The sequence below is a fragment of the Mastacembelus armatus genome, chromosome 21 (assembly GCF_900324485.2).
Source record: "Mastacembelus armatus chromosome 21, fMasArm1.2, whole genome shotgun sequence".
NCBI classification, from domain to species: domain Eukaryota; kingdom Metazoa; phylum Chordata; class Actinopteri; order Synbranchiformes; family Mastacembelidae; genus Mastacembelus; species Mastacembelus armatus.
In genome coordinates, this window is record NC_046653.1 from 8,047,803 (window position 1) to 8,075,657 (window position 27,855).

At 39.7% G+C, this 27,855-nt stretch overlaps 1 protein-coding gene across 1 annotated transcript; it reads right to left on the reverse strand.

Moving 5' to 3' along the window:
- Window positions 1-25,995, reverse strand: wnt10a (wingless-type MMTV integration site family, member 10a). Its single transcript, XM_026296249.1, has 4 exons — window positions 25,530-25,995; window positions 23,704-23,969; window positions 18,377-18,750; window positions 1-2,479 (listed from the first exon to the last, which is right to left on the reverse strand). The coding sequence occupies exons 1-4, from the start codon at window positions 25,589-25,591 to the stop codon at window positions 1,934-1,936; spliced, it is 1,248 nt and encodes a 415-aa protein (XP_026152034.1). The 5' UTR covers window positions 25,592-25,995; the 3' UTR covers window positions 1-1,933.
- Window positions 25,996-27,855: the final 1,860 nt, after the last annotated feature.

Genomic DNA, 27,855 nt, shown 5'->3' on the forward strand with positions numbered 1-27,855 from the left:
ACAAATATTAAGTTATCCACAAAAATAAAATAACTTAGATAATAACCATATTAAACATAAAAATACATACATTTATGACATGAAAAAAAAGCATATTTTTATATCTTCCCAGAGTTTGGCTGGACACAGTTCTGTATGTGCAAACTACTTATCAGAATAAAAATACCCCCCCCCCTCCCCTTTCATTACAGAAACATATTTGCTAATAAATTACAGTCTGATAAGGAGTCTCACTTATAGAAGTTGATTGAGACCAAATATCATCTTCAAAATGTGCATAGGCAGAAATTCATATTAATATTTATACACTTTGAAGTTGTTATTAGAATATCCCTGCTGTACACAAATCAGTGTGAATGCAGATGCAAATATAGCACAAGAAGGTTACAGTGACAAACACAGTACACTGCAGGAAAACACAGGAAACACTTGGATTGATGACAACTTGGGATGTCTATAATGTGAGGAACTGAAACCTGTGCGCCCAGTGTCCTGAGGCACTTCGAATTTACTGATTATATTTCTGCAGTGTTACTATGTTTTATTTACAGTCCTGATTAGATCATGCTAAAGATGAGAATCTCACTTGTTAAATTAAGGTCTTGTGTGTATTCGGACAGTCTTCAGTTATGTTGCATAGGGCATACTACACAGACAACGCATGGTACATGTTAGATTACATTACTTAGACAAAATCTATTCATGCTGGGTTTTATGAGGGTCAGAAAACAGCTATTTAAACTTGTGCCACAATGGTTTTCAGCAACAGCAATTTTCAAAAAGATTCAGAAAATGAATCTTACAATGTATAGGAGTGCTCATTATAACTTTATTTCTATTATTTTAAAAGTAAAGGAAATGTTTTCAGCTACAAGTGTGTGACATGAGGAATTCCAGGAAAATGCACCAACAAGCAGACTCTGATCAGTTTTGGGACTGGCTTTAGCTTCAGCCTCTAGGTGAATGGGAATGTTTTCCACAGTGGCAATAATTTATTATAAAGTTTTTCTCCTTTAATGGAAGCTCAACATTTAAACAGTCCACTCTGTCCAAGGACGCATCGTCACTGAAAGCAGGGTAGCACACTATGCACAGATCATAGTAATATTGACAGACACTCCTTCAGAGTGTCATTTGAGCCAAATATTGCTTTATGTAGTCTAGGTATAAACTGAACCTGCCCTTGAGCAAGGCACTAAATCTTTAAGTGCTCCAGATGCTCTGTCCTGTGCATGGTGAATCGTGAAAAGTGAAAAGCTCTATATTTATCTCTGTATATAGTAGATAGAAAACATGGCAAATATTATGCAATAAGACTGTGTTAATGCTGTAAATCATTATATAGGTAATTGAAGGATTATTGTATGGTGTGTGAGCTTTTTGGAAAACATTTCACGTGTCTTTAATCATTTTTTACATTGTATAGCTTGTAGACATCAACCATTCCACCTTATATAGGTCGCTGGTGCATTGAAGCAATATTATTTTCTTTTTGCATGCAATCTATGGCTTATTCTCGACTTCCTCTTTGGTCACCTGAATTTCAGACAGCTGTGTATCAGTCAAAATATGCTGAGAAAACAACGCTTTGTTCTTGTCAGCACTCAGATTTCATATTGAAAGTTTTCAGACGTTTAGAGGATAATCACTATTCTCTTTTGCCTCAAGATAAAAAGGCAGTAAACATCCAAGCTCTCTAAATTGCAGCAGCTATAGACACATGCTGCATGTGCACACTCTTCACCAACATGCACATCTATCTTTCCACTGGCTCAACTGCTTCATACTCCTTGCGCTTCAGGAAAATAGCAGTCCATCACCAAAAAGTATGGGGCATATATTACAGTCACACTGCCCATTCAAATGAATAGTCTTGATTTAAAAATGTCTTTTTCTTTGTTTTTCTTTATTTAGTCTTTTGATGTGTGTTTCTTCATTTACAGACACTGACCCACTCTGTTATCCTGCACTCTTCACAGACCACATAGCAGCACCAGTGAAACTTGCAGTTACAACGTTCGCTCCGCGTCTGCTGCAGGATGTTGTGGCCTCTCCCGCAGCATAGACTCTCACAGTTGTCCATTCCGGGGCTGGTCTTGTTGCAGATTCGACCCTGCGTGCCGGCTGAGTCTGACCCCAGGTCCCGCTCGCAAAAATCTGGTGACTTTTCAAAGTAGACCAGTTCGCTGGTGCTTGGCCGCCGCCGATGTGTGTGGTGGTGGTGGTGATGATGGTGGTTGTTCTGATGATGGTGATGATGGTGGTGGCTGTGATGGTTATGGTGGTTGTTGTGGTGGGAGTGGTCGAGCTGTCCAGTGTTCCGGTTGTGAGCCTTGATAAGCGTGGCAATGTGGAAACGCTCTTTAAGGATTGAGCCCACCACCCGGAACTCTGGGGTGACTTGCCAGCAAGTCTTCAGCTGACAGCTCCCTGACGTCCCGTGGCACTTGCATTTCCTTCTCATGTGGTCAAGCACCACCTGGAATGGAGTGAGGAAATGAATAGAGGAGAGTGGAAGGAGGGAGGGAAGAAAGAAAATGAGAATGATTTACTGGTTGCATTTGAAGTTTCATAGCTTTATAGAGGTACAGCATGTTGCACGCTGCACAACATATTTCATGCTGTGCTCACTTCAGTGTTTCTCATTTGCTCATTTTTCTAATCAAGATCCTGTTATCTTGCACACTGAATGACATTTAACGCCCTCGAGAAACTGGTCCCAGGTTGAAAAAGCCAGGTGGTCTGCTCTAAGCCTGTTGTCAAACATGCTGATATCAAATAACACAGATGGATGCAGGTATCACCCAAACAGATAGTAGTGTCATTATTCATCTTTTGGCATCAGGCAATAATTCCAAGCATGGCCCACATGTAGTGGCATATTAGGCATCAGAGCATTACAGTATTTACATATTTTCACATTAATGGTTTTGTGCTGTCCAGTGGAACTACATGGATATTTAAAAGTGTTTTCTTTTGGGTTTTACGACATTGGAGGAAGCAGCCTGAATGAATGAGCAAAAGCCATTTTCACAAACATTTTCATGTCATGGCACGTTGGAGGTGCTGAAATATACAATTTTATTTCTGTATCAGGTCTTTAATGTCTAAACAAGCACAAACACAAAGTCTTCTGTAAAAGCGACACTGCAGGACCTACTTACTCTTTTCAGTGGCACAAAAAACACACATACTATATGATACATCCCACATGGCATAAACAATGTCCATTCCAGTAATGTTCCTCAAGGAAACATGTATGTCTGTGTCTACATCTGTTATGTGTGTCTGTGTGCTCTGCAGTGTGTTTATCAGTCATCACCCATTCCAAACTTTAAGATCCAATTACCAACAGGAACACCAGGCCACCCAGAGTACTGACAGATGCTGCTGCTGCTGCCGCCCTTATCAACACACACGCACACGCACACGCACACACACACACACACGCAGACAGATACTAGGCACTCGATAGTTAAACACATTCCTCACATATGCTAGCAATATAGCTAATCTCGACAGGGACACATAAAATATGACCTTCACCTACAGGTATGACCAATTTAAGGACATGATTAAAGGAGTTTTTGTAGTATGTAGGTGTGTAGGGGGTTAAAAAAGGAAAACAAATACACTTTTCCTAAGTTAAGCTCAACCTTGACCAATGCCAAGCATCAGATATGTCACTTTTCCCTTAAGGCAAATTTGTGAGTTGTGCTATTTGACCATATAAACACGGTTTTACTTGATTTCACTTTCTGTTTCCATGTTTTGGTTTGGTAAGGCTCCATTTCAGGCGGTACAGTGGGTTTTCAAATTCATCCAAAAGAAGAAAAAAGCTTCCTTGTCGAGCATGAATGATTGGAAAGGTGGATGACAGATTGAAACTGTGATACATGGAGCTACTTGACTCATCTGTTTGGAATGGAGAAGTGAAAAGCAGAGCAAAAGAAAACACTTCTGTTTGCCACAGAGCCAAAATTAATAGGGATCATTCACAGTAAAAATAAAGTAATAAAATAAACATTTAAAATCAAAGTACTGTTGTGAAACTTGTGACATGAGGAAGGTTATGATACATTCATCTACTGAGCTGCAAGAAATGATAAAAAATGCTGCTTTGCTCAGATTTAAAGGTTACGCAAAAAAACCTCATGTAAATACTAATTTCTACTTTATTTATACAAATTTATACAGAGTTGGTAAACCTATATTTATATTTGGATGTATGTTTATGTTACTTTCACTCACCAAACCTGCATTCAAAGCACTGCATTCTAAAAAAGATAAATATTACAAGGTGATAGTGCAGGTGAGAAATATTTAGATAGTGTATTATAAAAAAATTACACAAAATATTTTCAGTTTTTGCATCATGGCATGTTTTGCTCTTAATTTGTTCTGGGGTAACAAAAAGTGACTAAAAAGTATGCATTTCAGACAAACATAGCTCTGCTGTAATTGAGAGTTTTGAAAAGAAAGATTAAACAAACTGTGATCAGTGTTGAAGAGATAGCGTACTAGAGGCTGGAAGACTTTACAGTAAACAGCGCTTGCACTGAGTTCAGATTGCAACGTTTGGTTCAGTTTTTACATAAGGGCAGAGGCAACCCCAGAATCACAAACGTGCTGGCCTTAAACACACAGCAAAGTCTGTAATCATAAAATGCTCCAACCCACTTAAACCTTAAAGAGACAAACTGACCTACGAGTCATAACTGTATCCACATTGCTACTGTTTGATGGTACCTTCACAACAGGATGAGGGTTTCAAAGACCGATGCAACACAAAAACAGTTAAAAAAGGGTCATATTGTTACAAAGGGGAAAAGAAACACCTAGTGCTGGAAGATTTCAAACAACAGCAGTATGTCTCAAAAGTTTCTTAAGTTTGTCAGGGTATAACATATTTTTTCAAAACTGCGATGCCCACAAAACCACTGGTTTCCAGAAGTACACCATCAGACTTGCATACTTAATGTTCAGAATGCACCAAAATTCAACTAACTGTTAGCCAAACCCTTCCCCAAAACAACAATTGTCCAATCACAGTTTAGCAACCACAGTCAGGCATTGCAGCCCTCTCAAGCTTTGGATTTCACCACAGCATTGTCTAAGGGGTTTTTGAATAAAACCACATTGAAAGTGTTGGAGGATGGTGTCTTGGTTTTAGCATTTACAAAATTAAAAATACAAAAATAAAAGTATAAGAAAAAATTATGGGCCTTTTTGGGATTCAGGGAAGTTTGCAACCCCAGCTTATGTTGCAATGCTACATTTGCCATCCACATTGTAAAAGAAAAGAAACAAGTGAAACAAAACATATACAAAAAGAATATAAGATAAACAGCCCTATAACTAATTTCACTCAAATTTCATGAATTTCCTTATTATTCTCGTTATTGTATTACTTATGAACAGTAGCCAGGGTCTACATTATTTATAAACCTGTTTTAAAGTCACCTATTAAAAATGTTACTAGTTAAGTTTTAGAGTGTAATTACCTAATGAGTCTGCCAGTAATTGCAGGCTGCGAAACAGGTAACTTGACTGGCATAGTCACTGGGATGCTTATTAGCAAAAGGTCATATGTTATGTGCCACTATTAAAGGATAATGTTGCATCATATAAGCTGGATTTACTATGTCAGACAGACATATGCATATGCTCACAACATGTGACTAAATTCCAACCTGTTAACCAGTAACGAGACCTGTAACAGTTGTTTAGATTTAGGGAAATACCACTTGATTAAAGTTTTAATAAAACTGTCAATTCGACAATAAAGGGAAAACATCTGTGACTTCTGTTTTAGAGGGAATTATCCATTAAACACACAGGCATGCTGCACACCCTGTGCTCTAACAGACTCGAGCTTCAAAGCTTCAGGACATAAAAAAATATTGCAAGTTCCCAAAACCTCAACAAAAGAAAATAACTCCAGGTGAAAAGTTCTTTATGTTTGTGGGAAATGTCAAATATGCCTTTGACATGTAGTTGAAAGGCAAACAGATACAATCCTGACCCTTAAGTGGTAATAGGAAATAGGAGGGCTGTCTGCTCTTGCTGTATTAGAAGTGGCCTGTCAGTATGACATGTGAAGCGCTGATCAATCAGACAAAAGAGCGAGAAGTGCAGAACACTAGTACATTTTGTACAATTTGTACAGAGAGCAAAAGAAAACTCAACATTGTATATGAAATTGATGGCCCCCTTGACTCTTCACAATCACTGCTCAAAACATTTTGTCTGTGTTTTTCAAAATCAAGACCACTTTAAGAGGCCGGTTACCTAATGATCAGATGAAAGGTTGTGATTAGCTGGTTTCTTCCTGTTTGCTCTCATCTGCTCCTGGGACTATGTGTGGCTGTGTGTAACAAAGACGAGAGAGCGAGAACACAATGAAAATAAAATGCTGTGTCTCCGTCTCTGGGACTGTGAGTAGCTGAGGGGTGAGAAGAGGAGAGCAGAGAAGAAAAGAGGATGGCATGAGGAGATGTCTGTTTTACTGATATCCACCTATTAGTCATTATTTAGATTAGTTTGTAATAAGCAGTTTTGTCTGTCTCCTGCTCTAATTGTCTTGGCAATATGAGGGGGAATATACAAATATTGTAGGTCAATATGGGTCACTTAATACAGGCTATAAAAAGGTTGTTTGAAAGGAACACTGCATAATAGACGTACTTTCAGTAACTGTTAAAAATAAAGTGATAAAAGTCAATGGTGGACAACAGCTAGAAACAAACATCTGGCATGTTTTAATAGGCTTAGAGAGGGAGACAGAGGCGTCTGTGAAATAACCCCAGACAGAGATCAGATACATACTGGTGGCAGATCAGGACTGCAGGCTACATAATACAGTGGACTGGTGGAGCAGTATAACAGAGCACACCACCGTACAATGAAAGGCAACGGATGAAATCAGTTCAAGCTTTAAGCCTACCACTGTACGATGATGCAGTGATGATCAGAGCATTAATTAGGTACAAAGCATTTTGCTGCCTTCAGTGGCGAGCACACAGAATCCAAGTACAAGAAAAGGGGGTTGGGGTGATGACATGTGATCACCGTGCCCAGATTCATAACTAGGGCTGCACCAAGTACTCGAGTAAATCGATTAATTCGATTACAAAAAATCGTCGAGGCATTTATTACCATAACTTGCATTACTGGATCTGCTGCGCAAATGGATCATTGTTTCACACGGACCATAATCACTGTCGCGCAACACATTTTCTGTATCAAAAGTTGGCGCTATGACAGAGAGAAACCGTCCGTAAAAGGCAGAAAGTGTCCAAAGTTTGGGATCATTTCAAACTTGAAAAGATGACAACACGGTGCAATGTGTGTATTGCAAAGTAGAAGTGGCGAAACACAACAGCAGCTTCAACATCTGAACAAAAACATCCGGTTGTGAATCAGACCGGCTCACCCAGCGGAGCTGACACAAGGTAACGACATTTCAAGGTGACCTGTCGTTTACACAATAGTATTATTGTTTAAAAATGCAAAAGTCTATTTTATCCGATTACTCGAGTAATTGCTGAAATATTCAGTAGAATACTTTACTCCAAAAATAATCCACAGCTGCAGCCCTAATTCATAACTACCAGGGCGAGTGTGTTGTCTGTCCTGTTTTGGTGTGCATGTTTTTCACGTTATGCACTAAAGTTGTAATTTTAGTAATTAAAATAACATCCTCTTTAGTTTTGTGTTAGAAGAAATGTGCCAGTCTAATCCTTTAGCATGTTTAATACATTTCCTTTGGCAATAGACAGTGACTTTTTTTTTTTTCTTTTCCCCAGAACATACCTACTTAGTGAGTCGTTTTCCTTTGCAGCACGCAGGTACCTGTTACAGCCCTGTCATTCTTAAAAATATGATCATGGACTACACTGTGTCAATGTTGAAATATTACCACGCTCTTTTTAGCCTGATGTCACACCTGATCTTACCACTGTGACCAAATGTCAAGGCCTGGATGTGTCAACACTGACTCAGTGATAGTGAAAGAGTCAGTGATGACTTACAGCATTTTTGTAGTGAGAAAGTCCTGGGGCATGACACAGACAGCAAAAATGGAGAGAAACAACAGCCAGTGAGAAATTTAACTATTTGTCTGTCTGTGCTTCTAAACCCTTAATTAGTAATTCCACATCCTGAAAAAAAATGCATTACATTGTTATCCTTGTTGTGATCCCCATCTCTGGAAAAGTGTGTATATTTATGCAAACAAGATGGGATTCCTGTAATGTTTTCTTAGCTAGTGTGAAATTATAGTTATGGTTATAATTATTACTATTGTTGTCTTATGTTTTTCCATACTCTATTTTACAAGATTGTTGTAAATGTTTTCCTTACTGCAATAACACCAGAATTTTCCTGCCAGGGGATCAATAAAGTGATATTTAATCTAATCTAAAATGCTTATTTTTTTTGACCAAATAATAAATCATAAACAGTTCTATTTGCAGTACAGCATGTGACTTAAGTAATAGGGCACATGAACATCATGTGGAGGCACAGTAGTTGAGCAAAATCATTGCCAGTCATAACTAACCATACCGCACCAGTATACTGTAATTTATGCCTTTCTTCTGTTTTCTTCAGTGCATTAAATTTAATCATTGACCAATTCATGTGTCATCATCACTAATCACATTTGGGAAAATCCTACTTTAATGTCTGTGTGTCCCACAATCGACCCTTCTCACTGATAAACAGCAGACTAGTCTGCATGCTGCCTTGTGTTTGTCAGTTCAAAGAAAATCTACTAAAGGACCTTTAAAGCTACGCAGAAAGCCAAGGAGATATCAAAGCACACAAACAAATCCCGCAGCAGCACATTAAGCCCAGACATCACTTTAAACAAATCAAACGCCTTGCTTCAAAAGAACAATTATGCACACAGACAAATACACAAGCACACATGCAAACATGATGACATGCAATTACTAAGCAAATGCATATCTACAGTAAGAATTATGCTACATTAGAATGTGTGTATGTGTGTGTATGCGGTGTTTACTCACTGTTAATTGCACACAAGTCCACAACTCTCATTTAGAGACTAATAAAATGTTATTACCAGCATAAGCGCTTCCACCTGCTGAGCGTTTACTATGAAACATTTGCCTCTGTGTATATTTATGTGACTGTGTGTGAGTAAAAGAGAAAGAGCAATGTAAGGACAGAGTGTATGTGTGTGTGTACAATGCCCATGTATGTGTGTGCATGTGTTGGGTCAGATCAAACGCTGTGCCTCTGTACTGTCAGGACTCAGGAATGCTCTGCACACCACTGATGATATGAAATGGCCTCTGAGCACAGGACTAGGTCACACTAATGTTGCTATTTTTTCATCAAACACACTTTGCTTTTTGTGTGGGTTCTGAGTCAGTGAATTCACATGAATGGGCTCTTCAGTGCCATTTATCATCACTCAAGGGTTAAATTAGGCATAAAAAGACTTAGAAGTAGCACTATTGCTAGTTTCCATCATTGCTCTGGTGAAGCAGTGTTGTGCCTTAACAAACACAAAGTCAGTCTTCAGTTGCCTGAAAATAGGTGTGAGTGGCAGAGGCTGAAGTCCTTTGCTTTTATATAGTCTGCATTTCAATACATTGTCATGTGGTGCAGCAGAGGTTAACAACAAGAGGTGCAGATTAGCCACAAGAGAATATCTGACACCTTGAATTAAATTCCCCTCACGTGGGTCATCACATTCAGTTGCTGTGTTTCTATGATCCCAGGGGAGCCATTACTAAATGTATGGAAGCAGTCATTTTATAATTCTTTGTTTTAATGGATTGTGCAGCGACCTTGACCTTATTATTATTATTATTATTAATTAGGAGAAGAGTCGCACTAAACTGATGTTGTAGCTATGGAAAGTGGGAATTCATAAGTCATCCATCACAGGATACAGAAGTGTCCGTAGAGAATCTGATCACTTCCACAGTCTGGACACTCGCTAAAAAATAAAATAAAAGTGAAATGACCTCTGACCCCCACAGCTCCCACATCCCCAAGAACTGTCCACTCCACCCCTAACCTAGCAGGAGCTGCACTAGTCACTTAAAGCAGCATTTAGATTGTTCTCTGCACACTACAGTCACTTTAACCAGACTGATAAGCTCATTTAATTGCACATCCATTATACCTCTACTGCACTGGATTCGTACTCCAAGCTGCTATGTGCCTTATGTTATTTGATTTTATTTGAACTTTGCTTATTTTATATGCCCTATTTGCATTTTTACGTTGCACTATTTAGCGTTAGAGTTTATCTGTATGCACCAAGCACTATGATGGACTGGTGACCTGTCCAGGGTGTACCCCTGCCTTTCACCCGGCTGGTATAGGCTCCAGCAGATCCCTGTGACCCTAAATAGGATTAAGCGGGTATAGATAATGGATGGATGGATGGATGGATGGATGCACCAAGGGTCTAAGAGTAACAAAATTTCAATTCTTTCTATATGCTCTACGTGTGGCAGAATTGTCAATAAGGCAGACCTTTGACATTAATTTAAATCTCCTTCTACAGCCTCGAAGACAATACAGAACCAGTCTGAGCATTGCAAGTGCAAATCCCTGTTACCTTTAAAGCAAAACTATTTGTTTACATTTTAAAGCTGTGTTCCTGAGTTAATTAGTATATGCCAAATATAAAGTAATATACATATGTATTTCAGAATGTCCAACCCCCATTCATTTTTATCATAAAACAAAATATGATGACGGGCAGCATGGTGGATGAGTGGTTAGTACTGTTGCCTCACAGCAAGAAGGTTCCTGGTTTGAAACCCATCAGGGGCCTTTCTGTGTGGAGTCTGCATGTTCTCCCTGTGCTTGTGTGGGTTTTCTCCAGGCACTCTGGTTTCCTCCCACAGTCCAAAAACATGTATGTCAGGTTGATTGGTGACTCTAAATTGCCCATAGGAGTGAGTGTGAGTGTGTGAGGTTGTTTGTCTCTATGTGACCCTGTGATGGACTGGTGACCTGTCCAGGGTGGACCCCTGCCTTTCACCCAAAGAGAGCTGGGATAGGCTCCAGCAGATCCCTGTCACCCTGGTTAAGGAATAAGTGGGTATAGATGATGGGTGGATGGAAAATATGATGACTTGATGATTCAGCTGTATCTTGGAACTCATATATCAATTCAGTTTAATTGGATCATTACTGGCACACTCCCTGCTGCACATTCATTCCTACTGTGAAGAGTATCAAGAATTAAAAAAAAAAAAAACAACAACGTACCACTTGGAATGAATGATTTTAAATGTCTCGAACGTTCAAACGTGAAATGTGAGTTATTAAATGCATACATTTAAACAAGGGTGTGAAAATAGGTTTGAAAAAGGGCACACTGTCTCTTCTTACTCCCCTGAAGTCAGATCTTGATGGTAAATTATAATTACCAAATGATGCTTGCCAAGAACATGGCAGACTGTTGCGTAGCCAGTATTGTCATCACCTGCCTAATGAACAGACAGGATTCAACAGAACCTCAGCATGGCACTGAGCTCTGCAACATGAACACGAGAAAGTATGCCAAGCATTTATTTTGAGGTGTGCTCGCTAAATGATTGAGAAGAACAGTCAGAAATAGAAGAAATGTTTTGTCCCTATGAAGTGTTGACATGGCACAGGCAGCCACATTAAACATGTACTCAAGCTGCACTCAAGCTCTTACTAAGCAGTAGTGTGTTTTGGTTAACTGCAAATTTATATTTATCTGAAGAAAAATGAAATTGGTTTTTACATTATTTACATAACATTTTTTATTTTTTAATTAATTATATTTCCTGCTTCCTAATCTTAAGAGCCTATTTGTTTTTTTACAAGTGAGAACAAGCAGCTGTTAAAGCTAGAACATTACACATGTATGGCTTTAGCTACATGCTGACATCATATGTAAATAAACCTCCCCTCTGCGTTAATTTCTTTTGCCTCCTTGGTGTATAGTATTAGTTCTGTAATCAACCCTGTTGGAGTGAAGCTGGAGGAGGCAGAGAGGAGAAGGGGAAGAGGGGAGGGAAGGAAGGGCGAATCTCTTTCTACTTTCCGCCCCGGTGTTTGAAGTCTAAAATCTTTTGCAGGGTTTTAAACATCTGTTTCCAAACTGCCAGCAGCCACTAATTAGGGCTAAAAACAAGACGGGACGTCGTGAGAACCCTGGGGTGGGCATGAGGCGACATGCACAACCCGCTAAAAAACCACCACATTCCTCTGCCTAAAGACTACTTCTCTGAAAAAAAAAAGGGGAGTGGGGCAGGGGGTGGTGGGGAGGAGTGGGGCGGAGGGAGGTGAACTGGTGGCAGTGATGGGCTGGTGGGTGGAAGGAGACACAGAAAGGGTAGGCATTATTTTGAGGCCCCACCTGTCAGTGTTTTCTGTTTGATTCTAGGGGCCGTGTGTGTGTGTGTGTGTGTGTGTGTGTGTGGGTGCTGCAAGGTCTCAGAGAGGTTTTGTTGTGGTTTTCTATACCATTTGAAGTCATCAAGGTGCATGGAATTTTACAGTATAACAGCTCTGCAATGTTTGTGCTCTGCACGCTCCTCATCTTTCTCTGTCCTTCAGTGAGCTCTCGTTCTCAAGTATTTCTGTCTGCATTGCATTCATTCAAACAGCAATCTCAGGCGTGTGAGCTGGCACAACTCAGCCTTCTGTAAGCAGCTTTATATAAAAGCTGATTTTGTATCATACTGAATGCACACATAGCCCACTAATTTCATGCTGCTAAACCCCATGAAAGTCATCTCTTAAGCTCATTTTGTAATTTGAGGATAATAGTATAGGGAGTTTTGATTCACCCCTCACCCCATTAGAGCTGAGTGTTTGAAGACATTTTCTTTTTTTTTTTCCTAGTGTAACAGTGAGTTATAACCAGATCTATCAGATAAGTGAACAGGCAAAAGACATCAGATTTAAAACTCCATCAAGGTCATCAGGGGTCATCAATACAGGAGGTAAAGGTCAGTGATCGGTGTCATTTCATTCTGCTGTTTGCAGCCACAATCTTTACCAAAATGAGGTGCAGCCTCTTTGATGTTGATGTTGCCTTTGAGTCAAGGTTTCTCTATTTTGATGGAGGCCTCGTCTCACTTAGCTGGAAATTTGCAGCCTGGCATAATGAAAGCAGATATTCCTCAGTTGAGGAGAATCTGAGAGCTGAGAAAGGTTTGCCTTTATAAACAGCATTCCCGAAAGATCAAACTGTGCATTAAAAAGAAGCTGATTAGTGCCAGTAATAGTTTGTTTCTCTGAACTACTGTTGTCAAAGATTAAAGGGTGTGATTACCTATTCTGATTTTGGAAGATTGTCTACAGGGCAAATGCTGCCAGCTGCCAAATGCTGGAACAGAACTGGTTTGATCAACTCGTTTATGATGTGCAACATTAAACTGTATGAAATAATATCATATAAAACTAACTTTATATACATTAACCTTGCTGTTAATATGTTTGATTTCCTGAAAGTTGAACTCTTGAAACCCTGTATCACTTCAGATAAACTTTTTTGATTCCAGTCACTTCTACAGGTAACGTTGGTCTCCATATCTGGCCCATCAGCTCTTGACAGATTTATAACACGTCAGTAGCTAATTCAAGATTTTCTCACAAACACTAAGCAGCTATACTGCTAAACAGACGTTTGTCAAATTACATCTCTGGTAATAATTTAACAAGACGTCCTGTATCACATCATGTAATTAAGATTGTGCATAATGTATAATAAAACTGGTACATACATTTGAAGTTAATTGATGTAATTATTTAAGTCAGCAATGATGTATGTTTTAAGGGCAGAATTAGACAGCTGGCAATTATTTTACTACTACTTATATAGCATGTATGTTCCTACTTTCCCCATAACTCTCATAAATTTTCATCAGACACTCAAATCTACACCTATTCCCATGACAAGTGTCTTGTTCAAAGGCACTTCAGCAGGACAAGCCATTTAAAAAAGGCACAGTGACAGGAAAAGACAAAACTAGCAAACCTGGGATGTTTCGAAAGAGAGGATGTAAATCAATTTACCATCATCCAATGCTTTTAGTTGGGGAGCATGTAGCCTCAAATGGTACAGTAGAACAAGTAAAACAACATACATGACCCAGCATGTTATCGAGTTTCATAACCTTGCCTCATCCAAAAAAAAAACAAAAAAACAAGACCCGAAAGACAAATTATTTTCTGTCCTCAGCTCATGAACTCATTACTGCTCATGTCATACTGGCCCCCACCCAAGGTTTACTCATATGTCCAGAGCACTGATTGGGATTTATGCCACCAGTTCTACATCTGTGACTATTTCTACCATTACAGCTACTGCAGGGAGGCCAGCTGTTGTTGAGTTTGGCTGACGTGCTCCACATTTGTGTTTTGTCTGTATAATCAAGGAAACCAGAAGTAAACTGATGGAAAGACACAGGCCCAAATTACTCAAGAGGAAACAGGGAACAATGAGCAATTTATGGTTGCTTCTTGGTTCTGGTCCACTTGACATCGTCAGAGCTTATCACTGTCATTTACATCTTTCTCTTGTATTGCTCAAAGCAGGAACTACTCTGCTAAAAACATGAAAAATTAGAGGAGAATGTATATATTTTACCCATGCATTCATTTCACAAATACTCCACATTGTAGCCACGACCAGAATCACGATGTGTTTGCTAAGGTGCAAAGACACTGTAGATTTCATTACGCTCTTTGACATCGTGACTGGTCAGACACTAACTGACATGACAGAGGCAGTGCATTTCCGCCTACAAAACAGAACTAAGCTGGTCTAAACTAACTACTTCCTGTGTCTGTCCATGCATAACTAATGTGTAAATGATCTAAAATGTCTTCTGAGAGTTGAATAAATGACAGGAGTTTACCTAAAGAAACAAATAAAATACAGCATTAATAACAGGATGGCACAAATATACAGTATATCAAATCTACCTCGTGAACCTGTGTGTATTACAGCATGCTTATCCAATAGCCTTATTGTTCAATCAATACCCTACTGAAATAAATCCATTAGTAATCCTAAAGCCACTAACTCAACCAGGTAAGCCAATACTTCTTTTGACCATCATCATCAATCAGTGCTTAGATGTATGTTTTCAAAAATATCATTCAAATAAAAATCATTATTATGTTATTCTGTAAATTAGACAATTAGATAAAGTAGAAAGTTACTCAAGACATACTGTATGTGTTACTATAATTCACGTCTTTGTCAGGCAACTATATTACATAAAAAATATAAATATATCCTATTATTGCTACCTTAACCAATACATGTCACTGGTTTGCACTGGAAGAGTGTGAGAAGCTCATACTGTTGCAGTAAGTAGGCATAAACATTATCGTGGCTGACGTTTTTATTTTCTAAAAATTGTTCAGAATTAAAAAAAAAAAAAAAACAACTACCAAAACCTACCACCGTTATTAGTCAGGATGAAATGCACTATCACAGGAAAACAGTCTCATGGTCACTCTATCCTTCATTATTATTGGGGTTAAATTACATTGTTTTCCTTCAGGAAAAACAACAAATTCTCTCTTCAGCAAAGGAGGTTAATCTGGAACTTCTACAGAGTTACAGTGGGTACGGAAAGTATTCAGACCCCTTTAAATTTTTCACTCTTTGTGTCATTGCAGCCATTTGCCAAAATAAAAAAGTTCATTTTATTTCTCATTAATGTACACTCAGCACCCCATCTTGACAGAAAAAAACAGAAATGTAGAAATGTTTGCAAATTTATTAAAAAAGAAAAACTGAAATATCACATGGTCATAAGTATTCAGACCCTGTGCTCAGTATTGAGTAGAAGCACCCTTTTGAGCTAGTACAGCCATGAGTCTTCTTGGGAATGATGCAACAAGTTTTTCACACCTGGATTTGGGGATCCTCTGCCATTCTTCCTTGCAGATCCTCTCCAGTTCTGTCAGGTTGGATGGTGAACGTTGGTGGACAGCCATTTTCAGGTCTCTCCAGAGATGCTCAATTGGGTTTAGGTCAGGGCTCTGGCTGGGCCAGTCAAGAACGGTCACAGAGTTGTGCTGAAGCCACTCCTTTGTTATTTTAGCTGTGTGCTTAGGGTCATTGTCCTGTTGGAAGGTGAACCTTCGGCCCAGTCTGAGGTCCTGAGCACTCTGGAGGAGGTTTTCTTCCAGGATATCTCTGTACTTGGCCACATTCATCTTTCCTTCAATTGCAACCAGTCGTCCTGTCCCTGCAGCTGAAAAACACCCCCACAACATGATGCTCCCACCACCATGTTTCACTGTAGGGATTGTATTGGGCAGGTGATGAGCAGTGCCTGGTTTTCTCCACACATACCGCTTAGAATTAATGCCAAAAAGTTCAATCTTGGTCTCATCAGACCAGAGAATCTTATTTCTCATAGTCTGGGAGTCCTTCATGTGTTTTTTGGCAAACTCTATGCGGGCTTTCATGTGTCTTGCACTGAGGAGAGGCTTCCGTCGGGCCACTCTGCCAAAAATCCCCGACTGGTGGAGGGCTGCAGTGATAGTTGACTTTGTGGAACTTTCTCCCATCTCCCTACTGCATCTCTGGAGCTCAGCCACAGTGATCTTTGGGTTCTTCTTTACCTCTCTCACCAAGGCTCTTCTCCCACGATTGCTCAGTTTGGCTGGACGGCCAGGTCTAGGAAGAGTTCTGGTCGTCCCAAACTTTTTCCATTTGAGGATTATGGAGGCCACTGTGCTCTTAGGAACCTTGAGTGCTGCAGAAATTCTTTTGTATCCTTGGCCAGATCTGTGCCTTGCCACAATTCTGTCTCTGAGCTCCTTGGGCAGTTCCTTCGACCTCATGATTCTCATTTGCTCCGACATGCACTGTGAGCTGTAAGGTCTTATATAGACAGGTGTGTGCCTTTCCTAATCAAGTCCAATCAGTTTAATTAAACACAGCTGGACTCCAATGAAGGAGCAGAACCATCTCAAGGAGGATCAGAAGAAATGGACAGCATGTGAGTTAAATATGAGTGTCACTACAAAGGGTCTGAATACTTATGACCATGTGATATTTCAGTTTTTCTTTTTTAATAAATTTGCAAAAATTTCTACATTTCTGTTTTTTTCTGTCAAGATGGGGTGCTGAGTGTACATTAATGAGAAATAAAATGAACTTTTTTGATTTTCTCAAATGGCTGCAATGACACAAAGAGTGAAAAATTTAAAGGGGTCTGAATACTTTCCGTACCCACTGTATATGTGTTGTACAATTGTTGTACTCTAAATACGCTTTGAAACACTGTCAAGATTATTGCAATAAATGTACATAGTTTTGATAAGCACCACACTTGTATTCTAATTATCTAATTATTTTCAAAAACACGATTCTGTCTTTAGTTTCCACCAGCAGAAATAAACAACAGCGTAATAATGACTGACCACACTGTATCTAGCCAGTTAACTCAGACTGTGTTATGCTCTGTAACATTATCATTGGCCCAGTAGCACTGAAGCTACCCACTAGCCACTTGTTTTATTGTATAATAAGTTATATTAAAGGTAGTGTAACACTTACAGAAATAGCCAAGAGAGATAATGCATCTAGCTTAGTTCATAGGTTTGTACATAGATAAAGCACAGCAGCATTACAGCTAAAATTTCAAATGGAAACATTTATACTTGCTTTTAAGTGTGCAGCCCTGAATGTAACACAAAATACTTTCATACACAAGACATACACTTCTAAAACTAGTGAGACTAGTTTCCTACAGCTGCTTCCTGTTTACATAGATGGTTGCTTTTGATTGGACAGTGCCTTAGATGTATCACAAGTTTCAAATTAGCTGGTAGACACTAAGAACTGGGCAAGGCCTTCCACAAGCTCTAAAAATGCTTGGAGCACTTTAGAGCATGGGTTTACTTTATGAAATAATATCATATAAAACTAACTTTATATACATTAACCTTGCTGTTAATATGTTTGATTTCCTGAAAGTTGAACTCTTGAAACCTTGTATCACTTCAGATAAACTTTTTTGATTCCAGTCACTTCTACAGGTAACGTTGGTCTCCATATCTGGCCCATCAGCTCTTGACAGATTTATAACACGTCACTAGCTAATTCAAGATTTTCTCACAAACACTAAGCAGCTATACTGCTAAACAGACGTTTGTCAAATTACATCTCTGGTAATAATTTAACAAGACGTCCTGTATCACATCATGTAATTAAGATTGTGCCTAATGTATAATAAAACTGGTACATACATTTGAAGTTAATTGATGTAATTATTTAAGTCAACAATGATGTATGTTTTATGGGCAGAATTAGACAGCTGGCAATTATTTGGCAAACACACACACACACATTCTCAGACTTTGCACTCACCTGTCTACCAACTTTATTATTATGCAGCCTCATGCGGGCATGGATGTCTTTGTAGGTCTCACGGGCATCCAGGAAGTCCCGAGAGAACTTCTCTCCGAATTCCACATCGGGGCTGCAGCCGCCCCATTCCCAGGAGTCCTGAGGTCCTGGCAGGTCAGCAGGGAAGTGCTCCATGACGCCGTGCACCATACCCTTCCCCCGGTGGATGGCCTCCAGTTGTAGGCGGTGCAGTTTGATGCGAAAGGCCTCCTCATCCCCACGTCGCTTCTCATCACAGCCACATGCCTTCAGTTTGCCCATGGAGCAGGCATTGGCTACTGCATGCACCACGCCTGCTGCTGCGATGGCGTATGCAAAGGCACTCTCTCTAAACCCTGTGGGTGAGGGGTGAGGATAGTGGTGTTAATTTATTGCAAAATTTGGAAACTGAAGTTTCACGATCAGGAAACAACGTTTAAGAAAGGAAAGACTGGCATATTTTGTCTGAAAAGGCACAAAGTTTCCCAGTTTATGCCAAGACATGTTTTCTGTTAAAACTGCAGTTGCCATAAAAATTAATATACTCTTTCTGAACTGACAGTGCTAAATGAGGACTGATTGAAAGACATGAGGGCTGTTTTTCAGTCAGAAATCTGCCAATCTTGCTTTGAAGAGATTATTACGAGGGCATTAGGAGTTTATATAAAGTACTGTTAACCTGCAGGCATACCAGTGTACATATGTCGTAAACCTGTCATGAAAGGAGAGGATTACTAGGTAGATACAGGAAAACATATACATAAATAAAAATTCAGACTATGACTAAGGTCCTGCTCCGAAATTTTTTAAACTGGTACTCTTTACCAAAATGGCTAAAGTATGTAGTTACTCTCATTAAAGTTGTAAAAATGCTGGATATAGATGAAAAGTCATTTTCCAAGCCCTAAAATTCAGTTTAATAACAGCCAAATGAGCAAATAACTTCTGTTAGCAACTTAAGTCATAATTCTTTGTGAGATTCACACATTTAGTAAGGCCGTAGCAAAAAAGCTTATATTGTGACAAGGATGTACGTAAGAGCTTGTTCACACTTTCACATCAACGCGTGGTGTGTTTCATAAAACCAGGGTAAACACTGTGGGACAATAGAAATGAAGTGCATCAAACACCTGCAAACACCGTCCCTGTGGGCCATATCAACATGAACCCACTACTCCTCCTATCAGTGGACTGTTACTAAACCAGGCTGTGTCTACAAGATATTCAGCTGGAAAACTGACTGCTGCCTGTGGACACTGATCGTCTGAAGTGTGCAGAAAGGTAAACAAATGATTCTTGAAGCTCTGTACTAATACCATGAGCCTTGAACAACACTGGATCCATTTCTAGCTTTGCATATCTCCCAGCCTCTCTCCATTTGTCATGGATCTTTGATCCAGCCAGTAAACAATGAAGAGATTTGGTCAATGACTTACTTTTCTGACTGACTGAGTGGCATCAGATGGCTGACCCTTTTATTTGTTTCAGTCATATCATATCTTGCAGTGAAATTTAGGACCAAACTATGTGCTATTGTACTTTATGGGCATGTATTTAGCTTAAAGAGGGTGACTATGCCATAATGTGGCTTTTGCCTTGTAATTACTTCAAATTAGCCCAGATGTACTGCTGTATGTAGAGCAGGTGGTTCAAGGAATGTGTGCATGTAATCTTTCTGCTATTGCCATTAGAGGTAAACACATCCCTTTCTCTTCGAGAGTAGGTCCAAGCATAGCATTTGTAATGAGTACAACTCTACAATGACTCTTCTGTAATTCAGGAGTCTAAGGTTTTACACACACACACACACTGCTGTCCAGTTATGGAATCTGTGAATATTGAAGGATAAAACATTTTCTATCAGTTAACTGCCTGTGACCACGGTGCTTCAGTAGCACTCTTGTAAAAAAAAAAAACAGTGAAGATTATCATGGAAACTTGTAAAGAAAATATGAAAAAAAAACCACTTTGGAGTTTACAGCATAGTGCCTGAAGGGGAAATGATCCAAACTGCTTGTTGGGATCAAATAAAACATTAATAACTGGATCTGCTCCTTGTAGCAATATTTGATGTTACCACCATATTTATATGTTAAAGTAAAGCTAATGCTGTTTTGTTTTGTGAGCTATGATGTAAAGCTTAACACATTTTCTTCTATACTGAAGTTCTTTTCTTTCTGCTCTTTGTTTATTAGACAAAAGACAAATAGCCCGAGGCAGCAGAATCACTATAGATCAGTGTGGTTCACCCAATAATAAGAGTCACTACAGCTCAACTCATACAGTATCTACAGTATATTTGATCAAAAAGCCCATGTCCAGCCTCCATCTAACCATTTCAGGGTTAAAAAGCACACATTTGAATTAGCTAAAGATATTGTTACATTTGGCTCACTGGCTTGCTCTGCTTCAGTTTTCACTAAAGGAAGATGCACATGGCAAAACTACATTCTGCATTTAGAATGACCTTGTGTGAAAACTCATTCATTTCAATGAATCCAGTCCAGCACAGCGGTGGGGCTATGCAGAGGGCTCTGGTTTAAAAAAAAAAATAAAAAAATAAATACAGGGTCATCTGACAAAAAGTTGAACTACCCTTAGACCACAGATTTTTTTGGCCAACTGGGGGCAACAAAAAATAGCTGCAAACGCAGCATTGTATGCAGCCCATTATTACCTTTTTATGTTGACATCCTGTAGCGACCTAGTAAACAAACAGAGGAACGACCACTTGGAACTTTATTTTCTGAAAACAACTTCATGTTGCATCTGGAAACTCAAAAGCAGTGAGACTGAACATTAAAGACTTTGTAAAAATGAGGTAAACCACAAAGTCGAGCAAAAAAACTAGAAGCAGCTCCTTCAACGTACCAGTAGAGATTCAATAAAAATGACTTATTACAGCAGCTCGAATGTTCAAGATAAAAACTTTGAAATTGCACTGACTATATACATATAATTTGACTCACTTACTCCCATGCTGCCCTTCCTCCCCTCAACAACCTTGACTTACACTAGGTGCGAGAAGCGAGAGGGATGGCACTTAGGCACATCCTCATGCACAGAAAGCCTGTTTTAGCTCTAGCGCTCCTCTGAGCCAGGCTCTGCGACTCAGGCTCCCGGAAGACTGGGAACAAATCAATCTAACAAATAATTCACTGGCTGCGGCACGCCCGGCTGAACTGATGGCAGAGGAAGTGGCAAAATGAATTAAAGATTCAAAGGAAACTGTCACTTTGTGTTACAGAAACCGACTAAACAGGTTTATGCTTTTCCCGTCAAGAGTTGGGAAAGTGCTGAGAGCAAATTCACAAGCACTAGCAATGGCAAGGGAAGTGAAAGCATTAGGAGCAGCCCAGCAGGGGAGGATGCAGGACACAGTGAGGAAGAAAGAGGAGAAACAGAAAAAGATGTTGAAAGAGAGAGAGCTCCTCCTATTTCTGTCTGTCCATGTCTTGGCTGTTGTCATCTTTAGTCTAGTTTTTGATGCAATCTAAGTGGGAATGAGCATGGGCCCATGGCAGTTATCAGAATCCATCAGCGGGGAGCTCTGTTGCAGAGCCAGAGAGAATCCGAGCAGCATTTGATGTAGTACAATTAGAAACTAAAACAAACATTGAAACATAGAGCACCTGATAGTTGAAAAAGCTCTGCAAGATTATTTGAATAGGCAAAGTTCCAACAACAAGAAGTATTATTGGTTTTACTAGGATGGTTTTGTATCCTAGAGTAAACTTTGCTTCACAGGCTTTTTGAGATATATATAAACTTGTTGTTATAGCATATGAATTGTAAAGCTAAAATACCAGTTTGGTATACACAGGCCCAGTGTGAGACTATGCTGTTTATTTTCTTTTGGGCACTTAAACTGAACACTGCTAATGTCCACAATTCAATCTAATGTGTGAAACGATCTCAGCCAAACTACTGCCTTTTTGCAGTGACTCCAATGCAATAATTGCTGCAGCACATTAACTTGCATCAGTTTTTTAGCTTCTGTGGAGAAGAACATATCAACATGTAACAGATGAATCATCCGATTTAAAGAGGTTGTTTATGTCAGTGGTTTGGAGTTTCTGCACCCGAGGCAAACCAGGGATGCCAGACAACTAGCAACTGCCTCTACTAATAATGACAAACAGCCTTTCAGTGAGTCAGTGAGGAGTGAAAGTTAGACCAGAGGTGTGTAAGCATATACTGTATTTAAGGTTTTCTTGTTAATGTTCCAGGTTATCAAACTAAGGTTTCATGGTACAAAGTGACATACAAATTATCTCGTCCAGAAAAAAACATCTGATGCTTTTTATCGTTTTTTTTTTTTCTTTTTTTTTTTGTACACTGGGGAATTCCATCCACAATTCAGCACCATTGTCTAGAAAAATACTCAGGATATTTAAAATAATTTGGTTTTCAAACTTTTTATAACCATTTGACACACTAAAAACTCAAAACCTACACAAACTGATAGGTGGCATACTGAGACCATGATTAAGCTAAATGTAATGGAAGTCTCAAGTCCAGTGTGTAAAATGCTGGACACAACATTTGCATAGAAGTCTTACAGTTTTGAACACTATCTGCTTTCTCATTTGGTGCAAATTCAACTCAAGATTCTAACTACTGACCACATTGCGATCTATTCTTCAATCCAGGTGCTCAGGCTACTAAGAAACTTGATGCTTTTTCCAGTCAATAACCTGGGATGAGCCCATCTGAAGCCTTCCCAACTTTAAAGATCCTCTTTCATCCTTTGTGGCTGTCTTGCAGAGCGCCAAGCACTACAAAGCGTAAGAGAAAACCGATCTGTACGGGGTCTGGTAATCTGGAGGTGACTAACTGCTTTTGAAGTTACCTGCTCTTTTTTTACGGGTTATTGAGGAGCCACATTAAGGTGGTTAGAAAGTAGATATATGAATCTGCCCAACCAGTTGGACGGCTTCATTCTAGTAAGACAATATTCAAGAATTGTAACTATGGGTGAAAATGATCCCTTCTGGCAATCTTTTGATTGTGTTCAGAGAATATTATTCCAATGCTTGTATAGGATGTGCATCTTTGTGGTGGCTAATCTTTCTAAGCCTATCCTTTCAAGGTGTTCTATCAAAGTGTGTTTGAGGATCAAACCACAACTTATTTGAAGATCAAACTTCTGAACAGCCTAAACAGTATTGTTTTTTTAACACAAGTTAGCCTGTGGTGATATCTCACATATGAAGTGTACCACTGTCTTATACACGGCTACACGACGTCTTTTAAAGAGCACGGCCTTGTTTTTATAGTATGTTTTGTATAGTGACCATGAAACTGACCTCGTTTAAAGACTATGCTGTCATAGGGTATCTTGTTTCTAGTCTCCAGACTGGAGCAGTTCCAGCGGTGTCCTCTGAATTGGTGCTGGCACTCATGGATGGCAATCTGGATTCCCTGGATTGCTGAAGCTGTCACGTCCGGGTTCCGCATGCACACTTCCAGCTGGCGCCGCGTCAACCCCGGCAACGTCAGACACACCGTGTTGGCATTCAGGATGGGGTCTATGTTGGGGAGTTTCAGGCCCAATATTTCATTGGCCTCTGCCCTGCATGGAGCACACAGGTGAAATTATTAGATAGCATATGACATACTCCTAAGTGACAACCGAAGTGTATAGAGCAGAGGCTCTGTACACTTCGGTTGTGTACAAAAGTCTACTTAGGATTGGTAAGGTCTAGTGTTCCAACACTCCAGCAAAAATAGAAGCTTAGACTACTAAAAATATTGTGTTAAGGACACAAAAAGAGATTATGCTTACTGACATGGAACCAAAAGAAAAGACTTGAGTGATTCTAGAGGGAAATGTGTCCACATGATTTTAAATGCATCAAAACATGCAACAAATTGTAGTTGCTTTTAGTATTAAACGAGCCAATTCAGGTTTTGTGACTATAACTTTAATGTTGACTTACACATGGGAACAGGTGAGCTGAAGTGGGGGGGGTGAAAAAGCCACATCCACTTTGTTGGCACAAAGCCAGAAGTTTTACTAACGGTTTTAGATACATGCAGGGGGGAAAAGCAGTTAACCTGCCTCGTAAAATCATCACAGGAAAAGCCTTAGCATGTAAATTCACTGGCTTTGTAGTTGGGAGATGTGCAATGAACTGTCTCCTACATCTGCTGCAGATCAATCATCCAAACAACAGTAATTCAGCTGACAGCCAGCAAAGCTCTTTTCCACTTCACAGAGAAACAGTAACAAGGAAAAGACAAGCTGTGCTGATGATGGCTTGAGAGCTGCAAAGTGTTCAGCTTTTCTTTTCATTATGGTTACAGGTAAAAGCACATGCATGTGCCTCAAACATGCAAACGCTGAAACACACAACTGCAGAGGAGTATATATGGCTGTTAGCAAACACACACACACACACACACCCTCACACACACAGTTATATATATAATAGCATGGACACATGCTCCAGCACACCCTGACATGCACACACAAATACCCAGGTAGAAAGGAGTGTACACCACAGCTGCAGCAAATTTGCATACTACTTCTTCCCCAGTTTCGTCAACATGTGTAAATCCTGCACATATCAAGTCTGCAAGCTTCTATGTCAGAGAAACAGGTGTAAACATCCATAAATCACCTTGTGCTCATGCTGGAAAAGAACGGTCTTTGGGGCATGACTCTGAATCAAAAAGACAAGTTTCTGTGACATCAGAGGTTGTTCATTAGCATGGTGGTGTCCTACTTTCTTGGTAGCACTGCACTGTGGACTGCGTGTGCCTCTGTAATTCCAGTTAGGCTTCTGTCACTACCTGTTGTGTTTCCTGCTTTGGAGAGTAGAGCTGTTTGAACAACTGTCTTTCCAAAGGGCAGCCTGTTGCTGATGGGCAGCAGTGTTGAGTGAGGGGTGTATGTGTAACGCTAATGTTTACTAATGTTCCATTCTTGATTTCCTTTATGCTACTTTTCATGCGTTGCCATTAAGGACACATGTCAGCCAAACTTGTTTTAGCTACTAAGAACTAATAGTTCAAGCTGTTTTTTTTTTTAAGTATAAGATCCATAAAATACAGACTCATGTACTGCGTGCTCTTATATTGCACTAAAACAACGCAGATTAAATTCTACCTTGATTCAGACATTACTCACTTTTCATCCAAGAGACAGATGACCACCAAGACGCACGTCCATCTGAGGATTGAATGTTCCATTTTTTTCTTGTAAAAACGAGAAATGAAAACCTAAAAAAAAAAAAAGCAAACAAAAGTCCAATACGCCGGTTCAAAGTTTACGAAGGACAAAGCAGAGGAGGTGGGTGTCAAGTTAGGTCCGGCTAAAGGTTGGCACTAGACATGACAGCTTCGACGGACCCGAGTCCAGATGTGCCTGCCAGAGGCGGGATACTCATTCAAGAAAAGTTTCATCAACCTCTCAACTTACTGAATGGAAGAGGTTGACACCAGTCTGAGGAAAACGCACTGTTTTTTTTTTTGTCTCTCTTTGACACACACGCACACACATCCGTACACGTTCTGCTATTTCCGCCAGCAAGGTGTTTGCTTTGGTATAACATCCGATTCCGACGACAGAACCGAGACAGCCGCTCTGACTGAAGTCTGTTTGACTAGTGGTGTTTCGGTGCGCACCGACAGTCCTCTACACTTCTGCACTTAGCGGTGTCCCGGCCCACTTTTTTGCGTCACTCGGGAGAGCGCCGAGGGAGGTCAAGTGCCTCGTTAAACAGGGATAGAGATTTTAGATAAGGAAACCAGAACCACTGAGCCTGCGCCTTCTGTGAGGGCACTGGAGGAGCGATGCCGAGGATAAGGATGGCAATGATGAGTAGGATTGTAAACAGCAAATGACTTTAGTGTTTGATTTAAGGGTTTGCAGCACTGGCTAAAGGGTGATGATGATGATGATGATGATGAGGAAGAGGTGGAGGAAGAAAGGATGTTTATCAATTGCAAGAGGAAAGCCATGCTAAGATAGATTTTAGATTCATTTGAAGAAATGGTGATCTAGAATGACGAGACGATTAGATTCACACTGCTGTTTTAGCCTCACATCAGATGGTTTTCAACTCACGTCACTCTTAGTGCTTTACCTCAAACTTCAAAGTGCAGAGTAGACACATCACATCTCCAGAGCTTATTACACTGATTTGATTTTGTTTAAGTTAGAGGACTCACATCATACAATTTAAAAACTAACTGAATGGTCATAACTGGAGTAGCAGAGGCCAAATTATCCTGATGTTTAGTCACTGGGATGTGTCAGGCTGTAGAAATGTAAGATATTTACATTATTTTCTCAGTTATTTATATTTTCACAGCCTGAGTCATGCCAACTGTGAGAAGTAAACTGAGCTTGATGTGTAAATCCATAGGAAGAAGCACCTCATAAAAAACAATATGGTTTTGGAGGTGGGTCTGCAAAGAAAGGAGAGTTTGTTAAAACTGTTGCCTGAAGTCATCCATTGCTCTTTAACTGTGCCTGTGTGTCATGGTCTTTAATCTTTTGATTTAAATGACTATAAAGTATAGCAAAAAGCTCCCTCGTTGATGAAGCCCACATGATATCACTCATCTCAGTGCTTTATGAGTAGCTTAGAATAAAGATTCAAAAACCACAAATAAAAAGGTTTTCCCCCACCAGTGGAGGGAAGCAAGCATTCTGCCAGCATGGAGTCACAGAGCAGTAAAACACAACACGGGTTTAGCATCGAGACACAATTAAGTTGCCATACACAAATTTAGAAGATCAGGAAAACAATCCCACATCAAATTTTCTCCCAGAGGGATCTGTCACAGCAGCCTGATCTGGAAGATTTGGCAGGGACGATTTGGCAACTTTGTGCTTAATTATTTTAAGGCATGTAAGGAAAACAGGCCTGTTAGTGGTTTTTGTGACTTTTTGAGTTCAGTTCTACAGCTGAATCTGTTGCACGCTGCCATCCTGATCTTTCTTTCTCTCTTGGTCTCATCATGTCTGATAATGGCACTACTTTCTGAATCACATTTCTTTATGAACATGACTCATACTATACATCATGCCCCTCTCTGCACTTGGACAATCAAAAACAGCAGCAGAGTGGTGCATCTGTGATACTGTTGTGAGGCAAGTCTATGAACTGAATTATAAAAAGGAGTTAAATGTGATTTTTCCACCCAGAAAAGAAGAAGAAAGAAATGTTAGTAATTGAGGAAAGATGGACATGTTGAAATTAAAAGGTAAAGTACAAACTGTAATGTGAGTCAGACTTTTTAGGGCAAAACAGTGTCATTTTTGAAAGAAGAAAAAAGACATTTCTCCTCTTAAAGGTGCAGTGTGTAAAATGTGAAAGGTTAAGTGACATCTAGTGGTGAGATTGCAGAATCAAACATCATGAACACCACCCTATTTCCAGGTACGTGGGAGGGTCAGTGGTCATCAACAAAATGTGATTCCCTGTCTAGAGCTAGTGTTTAGTTTG

What these genes read in the sequence shown, in the direction of transcription:
- wnt10a (XM_026296249.1), bottom strand. Translation starts at nt 25,591, where the DNA reads ATGGAACATTCAATCCTCAGATGGACGTGCGTCTTGGTGGTCATCTGT. An exon ending in CAGCATAGTCTTTAAACGAG is followed by an intron (nt 18,751 to 23,703) that starts GTCAGTTTCATG and finishes CCTCACCCACAG; the next exon opens with GGTTTAGAGAGAGTGCCTTT. An exon ending in ATAATAAAGTTGGTAGACAG is followed by an intron (nt 2,480 to 18,376) that starts GTGAGTGCAAAG and finishes ACTCCATTCCAG; the next exon opens with GTGGTGCTTGACCACATGAG.